Below are 12,048 nucleotides of genomic sequence, written 5' to 3'. Positions count from 1 at the left end.
CACTATTTAATATATACATAGCCTCCCTCAGCTACTACCTAGATAATCATGGCGTAATTTCATACAGCTACGCAGATGACATCACTATTCTCTTACCCTTCGACCAACCAGAACCGTCATGACAAGCACAATACACAAAACTCTTGATTCAGTTGCAATTTGGATGACAGAGCACAAATTAAAACTTAACCCTGACAAAACAAATTTCATCCTACTGGAAAACAACAAAACTCCAACATTAACTAATCTTGTAATAAACTCGATCTCATACCCAATACAACCTACACTAAAATTGCTAGGAGTCACAATTGACAGAGGCTGCACCATGCAACCCCAAATTAACAAAATAATAAAGGCATCGTTCATGACCATGAGAAATCTAAGAAAAATCTGAACATTCTTCGAAAAGAAGCAATTTCTACTATTGGTACAATCTCTTATCCTTGGGATGATAGACTACTGCAACATACTATACCTACCTTGTCCTGTGACTATGATGAAGCAATTGCAGACAATACAGAATACAGCCCTGAGACTTGTCTATTTCCTAAAAAAATATGACCATATCACAGAGGCATACCATGACTCACACTTGCTTCCAATAGAAGCGAGAGTACACTTCAAATTCTACTGCTTACTTTACAAGGCTCAAAGGAGAAAGCCCAACCTACTGGAATAACCAACTAAATTAATCCTCCTCAACCAGACACAGAAGATCCCACTCACTATTCACTCACCCATCATCCAAAGATGTCAAACGAAAAAAACTTTATGATAACCTAATAGCCTCCAAAGCAGCTAAACTGGACAGACAAATCACCACTCTTATCTTCGACTACAGACTACAAAGCCTTCAGGAGAGACATTAAAACCATACTCTTCAAAAAACACATAAAACCTATCCAGCACAACCAATCCTAACCCAATATCTAACACTCTATTTACCCTTAGATCTCTCTAATACTCTTTTATCTACCAAACGTTATCTAAAACCCATAATTTCACCCTATTCTTATCTCCTAAAGACCTCCGCTTCCCTTTGGTAACTCTTTACCCAATATATATTACCTTAAAAATTCTGTCATCACTTATTCTATTCCTTCAAATTTTGAATGTAATTTTGTTTTAGTTTGGATGTAATTCCTCTTGAACCGCAAGGTAATGGCGGAATAGAAATCACTAATATAATGTAATGTAATGTAATAATGACAAGGGGACAAATTTTTCCCCGTCCCTGCGGGAACTCATTTTCCCATCCCTGCAAGTTCTTTTCCTGTCCCTGCCCCATTCTTGCAAGCTCGTCCTGATCTGCACAAGCCTCAAACACTTTAAAATCATAAGGGTTCAAGGCTTGTGCGGTTAAGGCAGAGCTTACAAGAATAGGACAGGGACAGGGATAGTGACAAAACTTGCGGGGATGGAACAGGGAAATTGAGTTCTTGTGGGGACGGGGAAAAATTTGTCCCCATGTCATTCTCTAGGTAGCACCTTGTAATGTGCAAGCTATACAGGTGACTGGCATTTTCTGCTTTGTGTAAATGAAGTGAAAAAAACAAAGCCTGAGTAATTTAAGTCCTCCAACAGACACAGGAAGTGTAAACGCACACTAGCCTTCTGCTATTACCAGAGTAACCATATCAGTGTTAAAAGATTTGGTAAAACAAATTTAAATACAAACCTTGTTGTAAATTAATAAAATTTAGATTAAATGTAATATTATGATTAAAACAAAAGTTAGAAACTTCTCCTAATTGCTGCTTTCTGCTCTATTCTACCAATACAAATGAGAATGATGAAAAACATAATTTAAAGGTAAGAGCCACAGAGAAGATGAACCGGAAGGGAGAAAGGACATAAGATAGATGGGCACAGTGGAAGCAGCACACTGGAGAAAAAAAGAGATACAAGACAAAAGTATGTTTAAAAGATCTGTAAGAAGAAAAGAGGTATTGAAGAGAGGAGTATAAAAGGTAAACCATAAAGCTAAAGGGAAAGATGAAAGTCAAATTGAGATTTGGGAATCTTATGATGTTTTACATTTTTAAGTGGAAGAAAAAATCCTGGCATTTACTTCACATAATTCTCAGTTGCGATATCATGGTAGAGTAAAAAGGTACTCCCAATTTTTAATATCACCTCCCCTCCCCCCACTACTTGCATTCAGGAATCCCTATTTTTAACTGTATACTTACTTGGATTTCTTTAACGTATCTTGATTGTACCTGATGCTGACCTTGTTCTGCTCCTAAGCTGTTTGTACTTGTACCCTCACCGGTTATGTATAGTCTTTTAGTTAAAACTTGTTAGCCACATCGAACTTCACAGTACAATTTTGTCTCCCTAGTTCCGTAGTACTGGCTTCTGGATCCTCCCTACAAATTGAGTTTTCTGCTAAGACCCTAGGAGTCCTCTTCGACTCCTCACTTTCCTTCAAGGATCAAATCAACTCTGTGATTAAGAAATGCTTATTCAACTATGCATGCTGAGGAAGGTCAGACACCTTTTACATCAACACCATTTTTCCATCTTGGTTCAGTCGATTATTTTAACTCACCTTGACTATTGTAATGCCCTTTACCTCACTATTACAAAAACTTGTCTTTCTAGACTTCAATTGGTCCAGAATACAGCTGTGAGATTGATTATCGGGAAATGCAAGTTTGATCATATGACCCCATTTGCTTTATAATCTCCACTGGCTCCCTGTATATTTTAGAATCCAGTTTAAATGTGCCTGCATCACTTTTAAAATCCTCTGTGGTATTTTTACTCCCCTAGTTCCTTTATCCTGGAACTCTTATAGATTCTCTTTTGCAAGGGGTGATTAACAATTCAAGCTGTCCTGTCCATCTAGTAAAGGTATTAAAAGAATCAAGACTCTTGGTCAATCTCTGTCTTTTAAGTTTACTCGACTTTGGAACAACCTTCCCTTCCCTTTTTTCGTAAGTCTCTGAAAACCATTCTGTTTACTAAACATTTTGGAAACTAATCTTTCTTGATAATTCTCTATATGCCCTTATTGGCCTAACTTAATCATTGTAAACCGAGTCGAGCTTTCTTGGATTGAAGTCTTGGTATAGAAAACTAAGCATTAGATTAGATTGCTATCACTGACACAACATTCATGTTACTATTATCCATTTCAGTAAGGAAGTTGCAAATTGTTATGTTTTTCTCTGGATGAAATAAGTTAAACTATCAGCAGAAGCACCAGTTGTCAAGCCTTCAGCCTTAGTCACTGACCATTTACGCAACTTTTAATTCAGCTCTAGAAAGATAATCTGTATTCTTCCATGTATCTAACATTTTATGCATGTGTACAATTTTTGGGACATTTGTGGTTAGGCATATTGGCCCTGATTCTATAAATGGCACCTAGCAGCTAGGCATATACAGTGTCTTTTATAGAATTGTGTCTAGCAGTACTAACTCGACTTAGGTGTTAGTAGGAGTCCTTATGTCAGGTGCTGATATGGTCAGGATTTTCCTGACCTAATTTAGGGCTCCTTTTACGAAGCCGCATTAGTGGTTTAACGCGCATAATAGCGCACACTAATTTGCCGGCAGCGTTAGCTGCTACTGCCTCCTCTTGAGCAGGCGGTAGTTTTTTGGCTAGCGTGGGGGTTAGTGCGCGCTAAAAAGGTGCATGCGATAAAGCCGCTAACGTGGCTTCATAAAAGGAGCCCTTAGTGGCGCCTAACACAGATGCCTACATCATTCCACACCCAAACTCTGCCCCCTAACCATGCTCACTTTTTACATTGGTGTGGGAAAGTGCTGCGTCGATTTCCACTCAAAACTTTAATGCTTTTTAAAATTGGCTTTAATAGTGTTTTCAATTATCACACCATTTAAGCCAATTAAAAAATTTTGATTTTGCATGGAAAACTGACTAGGCGCTATTTACAGAATCAGGGCCATTCAGCATATGTACTAGGAACATGTCTTTTTAAATGTCCTTTTTGTAAACACCAAAACTTGCTGTGAGAACATTTTTGAAATGCATTTTAACTGAATTGGACAGAATCAGTTTAGAATGTTTTTCTATTAGAAGTAAATAAGGGTTAGGGATTTATTAAAACTATACAATTCTTATAATATTTTTGTTCTTTGGTTCCTCTCTCCTTCTCTTCTCCTCCTCTTTGTTGTTAGAAGCATGCACTTTTTCATGTACTTTCAACTCCTATTTTTCCCTTCCCCTTGGATAGGCCACTGTGGAAACAGGATGCTGGGCTAGATGGACCATTGGTCTGACCCAGTATGGCTATATCATTTAGATTTCCTTGTATTGCCTATCTACAAACCCTAGTTGTAATTTAGATGGCAGCAAGCACAGTTTGCTCTGGAAAGAGTGATTAATTGAATTATGAATGTTTATAAATACTGTGTGAATAGTTAAGTTAAGGTTCAAGCCTTGAAAGACTGGTTGTACTGCTTGCAAATTTCAAACTTGTGTCAACTCAAATCAATTTTCTGGTACAATTAATTTTCAAACATTTACAGGTTCAAATCTTTATTGTTTTAAAATTCTACATGTCTTTTACAATACAATACAATAATTTGTTACTTAAATGACTTTTGTATGGATAATGTACACTGAGTTTTTTTTTTCCTGAAACTCATCCATAAAATACAATTTCATCAATATGATTTTTTTTTCTTTTTCTTCTAAACAAATAATACAACACTTCTGTTTTGCTAGGAAGGCTTACGTGCTGCTTTTCAAGCCTCAACAGCACACATTCTTCCTCTCAGAATCTACACCATTCGCTGAAAGTGCATTTGAGGACTGCAGTTTATGAGACTGAGTTTACATCAGCCTGTCAAATTACAGTTTGCATGTCTTTCAAAACATCAGAGGGTCATAATGTAAGGAAACAAGCTGCAGTAGTTATTTTACTCATCTAGAGGTAAACTGATGTTGGAGAAAATTATAGGATTATCCGCATGCCATGAACACTCCTCTCTAGATAGATGATGGAATTTATACAGAAAATAAAGAATGTGTTAAAGGGTGCAAGCACTTTGATAATGGTTTCACAAAAGGACAAATGCTGGAAATAATGGCAATTTACATTTAACATCAAAATACAAGCTAATGTGTATTTATCAGGCAATAACATGGTTTGTAAACCATGATGAACAGGGTATGCCCTTGGAGAGAATGAATGCATTTGGTCCACATTTCTAAATTATGTGGAAAAAAAAATTAACAGCTAGGCCTAGGATTCAGATGAAATTGATGTTTCTCAATATTTAACTCTGTTAAAAAAGTTAATGTAGAACTTCAGGGAAACATACTGCCCTGCTGATCTGAGCTTAAAACAATGACCTGTTTTGAGCTTTAAATGATTATGGCAGGATGAGCCAGAAAAAAAAAGGTGATAGGATGATCTGTATAGTTTCCAATGTATGTTATACTTTCTTGTTCCATGGAACTGCTTTTACTCTGTAGAATTTTGTACCCAGAGGAACTTTAAATCTGTTCTGTGCCTGAGAGAGAAAAAGAAAACAACTTTACTTAGCTTTCAAATGAATGCATTTGGTAATTGGTTTGTCCATACTAAGCACTTACCCCCCAAGTTCTGCATATGGTGCCTTAAGTTATGCATGCAAATTTGTGCACATAGCCAATCTGCATTCACAACTTAATTGGGTTAATCAGCGCTGATAATTGGCAATTGGCACTAATTAAAAGTTACATGCACAATTTGGAAATCATGAGTTTAAAGTTATGTGCTAGTTCCAGTGTGTGAATTTGAAAAGGGGGCAAGGTCAGAGATGGATCATGAGCATTCCTAAAAATTGTGCACATTATGCTTAACCTAGGCACAACTTAGGTGCAGGCATTTAGGCCTGGTTTTAGCTGGCCTAAATGGTGTTCATAGAATTATGTGATGCACAAGCACTTAGCATGATTCAAGGACCTCAATGAACAGGGACTTGTCTTTACTGACACAACACAAGTTGGGTTTCAACATACAACGCCTGCATCAGGGGTCGGTCCATGAGCAAAATGTGATTGCCAAACTTTGGGGATCAGAATCAGTCCTAAAGCTCCAACACAGAAAGCAACTTTCAGCAGGAAAGTAACACACTTGCTCTCTGTGCTTGCTCTCTGTGCTCAGGATTTAGGACTGATACTAATCCCTGAAGTTTGGTAATTGCTTACTGCTTATTGGCCGACCCCCTGATGCAGGTGTTTTATGCTGAACCACGGCTCGTGTCGGGTCAATAAAGACAATTTCCTGTTAATTGAGATCCTTTATGCTTTCTTTTTTTTGCTGTATTGTGTTTGATGTGCTCTGTTCCTCTCTGTGCTGGTCATACATATATAGAAAAAGATCCTTAAATTTCTTTACCAATATACTAAAGACAAATATTCAAATTTTTATGCGCATTTGTGTATACATTCTTTCAGCTCCTTATGACACTCAACCCTCAATTGCCCCAAGTACAAAAAAAGATTGAGTGCATCTAGAATACAGAACTTTTATATTTTGATGCACTTTTGTTTTCCAGAGATCTATAGACCTGAATTTGTACAAATATCCAAGGCTTCAATTTGCCCAATTTGTTTGCTAATTTATACTTTAGTAGTGGTGTTCTAAAGGGGTCGGCATCATGGTACAGGAATTTCACTACTCTGCTGGTGTTGTGCCTTCCTCTCTGCCAGGTTCTGCCTTTGCCGAAGCAGGAAATATCGTGTTTCTCCGAAAATAAGCCCTACCCCGAAAATAAGCCCTAGCATGATTTTCAGGGTAGGTCTTAATATAAGCCCTACCCCTGATAATAAGCCCTAGTTGCTGCACTTCCCCCAACCCCCCCCACCGACCCTTCCATCTCTCCCTCTTATCCGAACCCCGACTGTGAGCTGAAATACCTGGAAACAAACGGCAGCGTCAGCACCATAGGCTGAATCGCGGCCTGCCCTTCTCACTCCCGGCTGTTCTGTGCCGCGTTGCTGATGACATCATTAGTGATGCGACAGAGGAACGCCCATACGAGAGAAGGGCAGGTTATGATTCAGCCTGTGCTGCCATTTGTTTCCAGGTATTTCAGCTCGCGTTTGGGGTTCAGATGGGAGGGAGAGATGAAAGGGTCAGCAGGGAGGGTGCGGGGTGCGCAGCAGTGGTGGGGGGATGGGAGGGATATAAAGATGCTGCACATGTGGGAGAAAGGGAGGGATAGAAGCTTCAAGGGTTCTGCTGCACAAGGGATGGGAGGGAGGGATATAAACTGCAAGGGTTCTGCTGCACAGGGGGATGGGAGGGATAGAAAAATATTGCACAACGGGATGGGTGAGAGGGGAGGAAATATGCTGCCCATGTGGGGGAGAGAAAGGAAATAGGAAGAATTGGGGTGGAGGAGAGGAAGGGAGAGATGATCATTGTGCATGAAAAAAAAAATAATACATCACCAAAATAAGACCTAGTGCCTTTTTTGTGCCCCAAATTAATATAAGACAGTGTCTTATTTTCGGGGAAATATGGTATGTGGGACTGGCAGAAAGAAAGGCCCAACACAGGCAAAGCAGCGAGTTAAGGCTATTGACAAAGAGAGAGCTCACATACCTCTTGGCCTGCCTTCTAAAGCAGAAGCAGCGGTGGCAGTGAACAAGCTTCTTGTGGCCCGGCCCACTGTGGCCTTCCCTCTGCCGGGTCGCTGTCGTCATTGATGACATAGCAGAGAGAAGCCCTGGCACAGCAGGCCACAAACAGCCCATTTGGCGCTATTTCTAATGGTCGGTCACCACTGGCTGTTGCCATTGGAGGCCGAAAGAATGCCAAATCTCACTGGGGGGGGGGGGAGGTCGGGTCCAGAGGTGTTGCACAGGGGGAAGGGGGGGATGGAAAACTGCTACGCAGGGGGATGAGGGAGGAATGGAAAGCTGATGCAAATGGAGGGAGAGAGGAAGAATTGTTGGACATGGGCTGGAGAAGAGGAAGGGAGATGCAACAATGAGGTAGAAAGGAGTGAGAGGGAGAAATATTGCATATCCTTTATACTGAGTCAACTAGATTATTGCAGTTTCTCGGAAGAATATGCGGCAATTATAATTGGTGCAAAATGCGGCAGTCAAACTAATTTTTGGGTTGAAGAAGTTTGATCATGTAATACCTTCTACATTGGCTACCAATGGAGGCACGCGTGAAGTTTAAGTTTGGATGCTTTTGCTTTAAGGAACTATTCGGTTTAGCCCCTAAATATATAACTGACCTCTTCTCTTTCTCAAACAACAGATATAAGAGAAGCTCACACTCAAATTTTGTTTCCCCACCGGTTAAAGACTGTAAATTTTAAAAACACTATCAACATCTTCTCTCACATCAAGCGGCATTATGGGGCAAAGATCTGGAACAATTGCTCACGCCTATTACTTATGGGGAATTTAGGAAACACCTAAAAACATATCTGTTCCTGAAGTATTTAGGCAACTAACCTGTACAATCCTACTCCACAATAACTGATCTCTAGCGCTGTTAATAACTAGCTTCTAACCTTGTTATTTCTACTTAATTTGTAACATCTTTTAACCATTGTAAACCGCATAGAACTTCACGATCCTGCGGTATATAAACTGTTATTATTATTATGGTGGAGGGGAGCGAGACATGCATGGAGAAGAGAGGGAGAAATGTTGTACATAGGGTGGAGGTCAGAGAGAGATGGTGCATGGGGAGGAGAGAAAGAAATGTTGCACATGATAATGGAGGGGAGGAAGGAAGAGATGCTGCATAGAGGGGAATAGAGAGGTTTGACCCAGAGCACAAAGCAGGAAAAGAGAGAGAGTGAAAGAGAGAGAAAGATATGGTAGATAGTGGGAAAAAAACAAATGTTGGAGATGGCAATAGAAGGAAAAGAAGAAAACATTAAATGGGAAGGAGACCCTGGCAAGTGAGTTAACAGAAGACAAACAGAAACCAGAGCCTGGGACAAAATGATTTGAATAATAAAATGACCAGACAACAAAAGGTAGAAAAACTAATTTTATTTTCTATTTTGGGATTACAATATGTCAAATTTGAAATGTGTATCCTCCTAGAACTGGTGTTAGACAGTGAGCATGAGCTAGGACCTAACAGAGAGAGGAAATGCCTTTTTTATTTTGTTTACCCTATAGCGCTGGCATGGGGTTGGAGAGGTTGTAATATTATACTGTATATAATATTAAACTGTAATCTGTTCTGAGCGTTTTGGGGAAGATGGGCTATTTAAATAAAATAAAATTACTAAAAATATTTTTCATAAGGGGGGGGGGTTTGAAAAATGATCTGTTCTGGGTGTCACATACCCTAGATACGCCACTGCACTTTAGTACTTTATCAAGACACAATAGCACCTATTCTATGAAAAATTTAGGTGTTTCCTTACCCTCCCAAATAAATATGTTAAAAAAAGTGGCCATGACAAATTACCATTGATAAAACTAAGTAAATGTGTTCATCTTAACTGATATTACCTTAAGTTCACTAACTATATGAGTGGATCATATGACCATGCCTGGTGTCAACCAGAGTTTCTGCAGAGACCAAAAGATCTTACACAGACCAATGTTAGCTTTTGAAATCTGTCATTAAGATAATTTGAGATGTTATCCAGTTATATGTAACTGGATATATTTAGTAGCCTGACTTAAATTATCTGAGCATTCAGTGAAAAGTTATCTGGTTAATTCAATAACAGGATATTGACCCTCACAGAACACATATGTGGGAGCTTCCAGGCTACTGTGGTCCAGCTACACCACCCAGTTTTAACAACAGAGATTTGAAAAGAGAGAAAACGTCTAAAAGGGGAAGGTTTACATGACATAAACTGCTTAAGATTTTGCTCTCTCTGAAGACAAGTGGGTCATTATTAAAGAGATGGAATTCCTTAGCTAGTAAACTTGTGATAGTCAGCAATGGATATGTACATTTGGACAGAAAATGACACTGAGCACCTGCTTCAATGTCATGGGGAGAGTGTGGCGCAGTGGTTAAAGTTACAGCCTCAGCACCCTGAGGTTGTGGGTTCAAACCCACACTGCTCCTTGGTACCCTGGGCAAGTCACTTAGGCTCAAATTCTGTAGCCAGCGCCTAAAGTTAGACACCTATTTCAGAGGCGCCCATCTAGATAGGCGCCTATCTAAATTGAATAACAAGCCCAATTAAGCTTTTTAATCAGCACTGATTGAAACATAGGCGCCTATCAAGAAAAACGCGATTCTGTAACAAGGCGCCTCTAAAAATTTTGGCAGCCTTTAAAAAAATAGGTGCTATGCATGTTAGGCGTGGGCATGGCTATGTGTTATGCGCCTTCTTACAGAATCACTGCTCTTAATCGCCTAACTTTTAAGTGTGCCTAGAGCTGGCCTATTTGATGGGCGCCTCCAAAATAGGTGCCGCTCAGCGTGATTCACTAAGTAGCACCCAATTTTACTTGAATCACACTGAACAGTGCCTATATAGGTGCCTAACGTTTGGGCGCTTCTTATAGAATTTGCCCTTTAATCTCCCCATTGCCCCAGGTACATTAGATAAATTGTGAGCCCTCTGGGACAGACAGGGAAAATGCTTGAATAAATTCATGTAAACCGTTCTGAGCTCCCTTGGGAGAACGGTATAGAAAACTGAACAAATAAATTGAATGAATAAATAAAAAATGGTTAGAAAAACAGATACAGCAAAACCAAATGAAGATTTTTTTCAATAATTTAGATAATTGGAAAAACTTGAAAAAAAAAAAAAAAAAAGATTAAATAGATTGCCAAAGGTTTGCAGTGGAAGAAACAATATCCATTGTGCTAATTAGAAGATTGAAAAGAAGTCAGTTAAAACAACTGCCCCAAAAATCTTAAGTGTGATATAATTCTCTCTCTCTCTCAGCTTCACTGTTCCCAGCTAGTCAAATACTTCTGCCTGACTACTGCTGAATCTATTATCTTATGATAAGGTGTCTCCATAGCCTTACATAACCTGATTAATTTCACTTTGGAAAGCTTTACATGATACAGGACCGAATATTTTCAAAACTGTCTGCAGCAAAATCAGTGAGGCCCGTGGATACCACTAAGAGAACTTTCTCTTGTATTTCAATACTCTGGCATGTGTTCATGAAGGAAATAAGGCTGATGCTATACTATCTAACCTTTATTAAACACAGTAAGGCAAGACTATACCGAAACATAAAAATATGACACCAGATAAAGACTGTATGGCCTATCCAATCTCCCTTTCCACACATATAAGCTTTAAAATCCGTTCCTCTCCTTCATAGATCCTCTGTGCTCATCCCTTGCTTTCTTGAATTCAGATATGTCCTCATCTCTAAGAGATCCACTTGGAGGCTGTTCCACTCATCCAATTCCCTTGTTAGAAAGAAATATTTCTTTGTTTTTATTTGTAAATTGTCTGGAGTTAGATTGTAATCCTGCATGTTACTGTATTATGTATGTTGGTTTGTGATCAAATAAGGAGTCCTTTTACTATAAGCTATTAGAATCTGGATTTTATATGTCTTAACAAAGGACTTTCCCATGTGCTAAGCTCAGATTCTTCAAAATGATACTCCTCCCTCCACACTGGTATGTCATCTGACCATATTATATCCATTGCATCCATGCCTTATCTAAAACCAATATATTTATATGGGAATACCAGTTATGAGGGTATGAGCATTATGTATAATTTCTCTGCTTCAGATGGGTTGCTCTGCACAAAAATATTAAATTATGCTTTTGCATAGGATCCTTTAACTCCCTCTGTGTCACTTCAGAGCTCCTCCCCTCCCCGACCCCAGTCCAGGTTTAGTGCTAAATTAAAATTCCCCCCCCCCTGTATTTTATCTGCCAGGAGCTAAAGGATGATTGATTAGTTAAGATGGAAATCAATCTGAAATTTAAAATGTACTGTATGTGTAGGTATCACCGTAGACAATATGATGAAACCTTCCGTCCAATGTGCTGCGGCAGCCAAAAAAGCAAACAGGATACTAGGAATTATTAAAAAAGGGATGGTTAACATGACTAAGAATGTTGTAATGCCCCTGTATCGCTCCATGGT

At 39.2% G+C, this 12,048-nt stretch overlaps 1 protein-coding gene across 6 annotated transcripts in view; it reads right to left on the bottom strand.

Moving 5' to 3' along the window:
- Window positions 1-4,496: 4,496 nt before the first annotated feature.
- The window catches only part of RB1CC1 (RB1 inducible coiled-coil 1), a 325,791-nt gene continuing 318,239 nt past the window's right edge, over window positions 4,497-12,048 (bottom strand). For all 6 annotated transcript variants that reach the window (XM_033933671.1, XM_033933675.1, XM_033933676.1 and 3 more), the window contains one exon: window positions 4,497-5,493. In XM_033933671.1, the coding sequence (XP_033789562.1) occupies window positions 5,416-5,493 (78 nt within the window). In that variant the 3' untranslated portion in view covers window positions 4,497-5,415. The remainder of the gene's footprint in view (window positions 5,494-12,048) is intronic.

This window comes from Geotrypetes seraphini, chromosome 2 (genome assembly GCF_902459505.1).
Source record: "Geotrypetes seraphini chromosome 2, aGeoSer1.1, whole genome shotgun sequence".
In the NCBI taxonomy this organism is placed as follows: Eukaryota; Metazoa; Chordata; class Amphibia; order Gymnophiona; family Dermophiidae; genus Geotrypetes; species Geotrypetes seraphini.
This window is presented reverse-complemented; position numbering and strand designations above follow the sequence as displayed.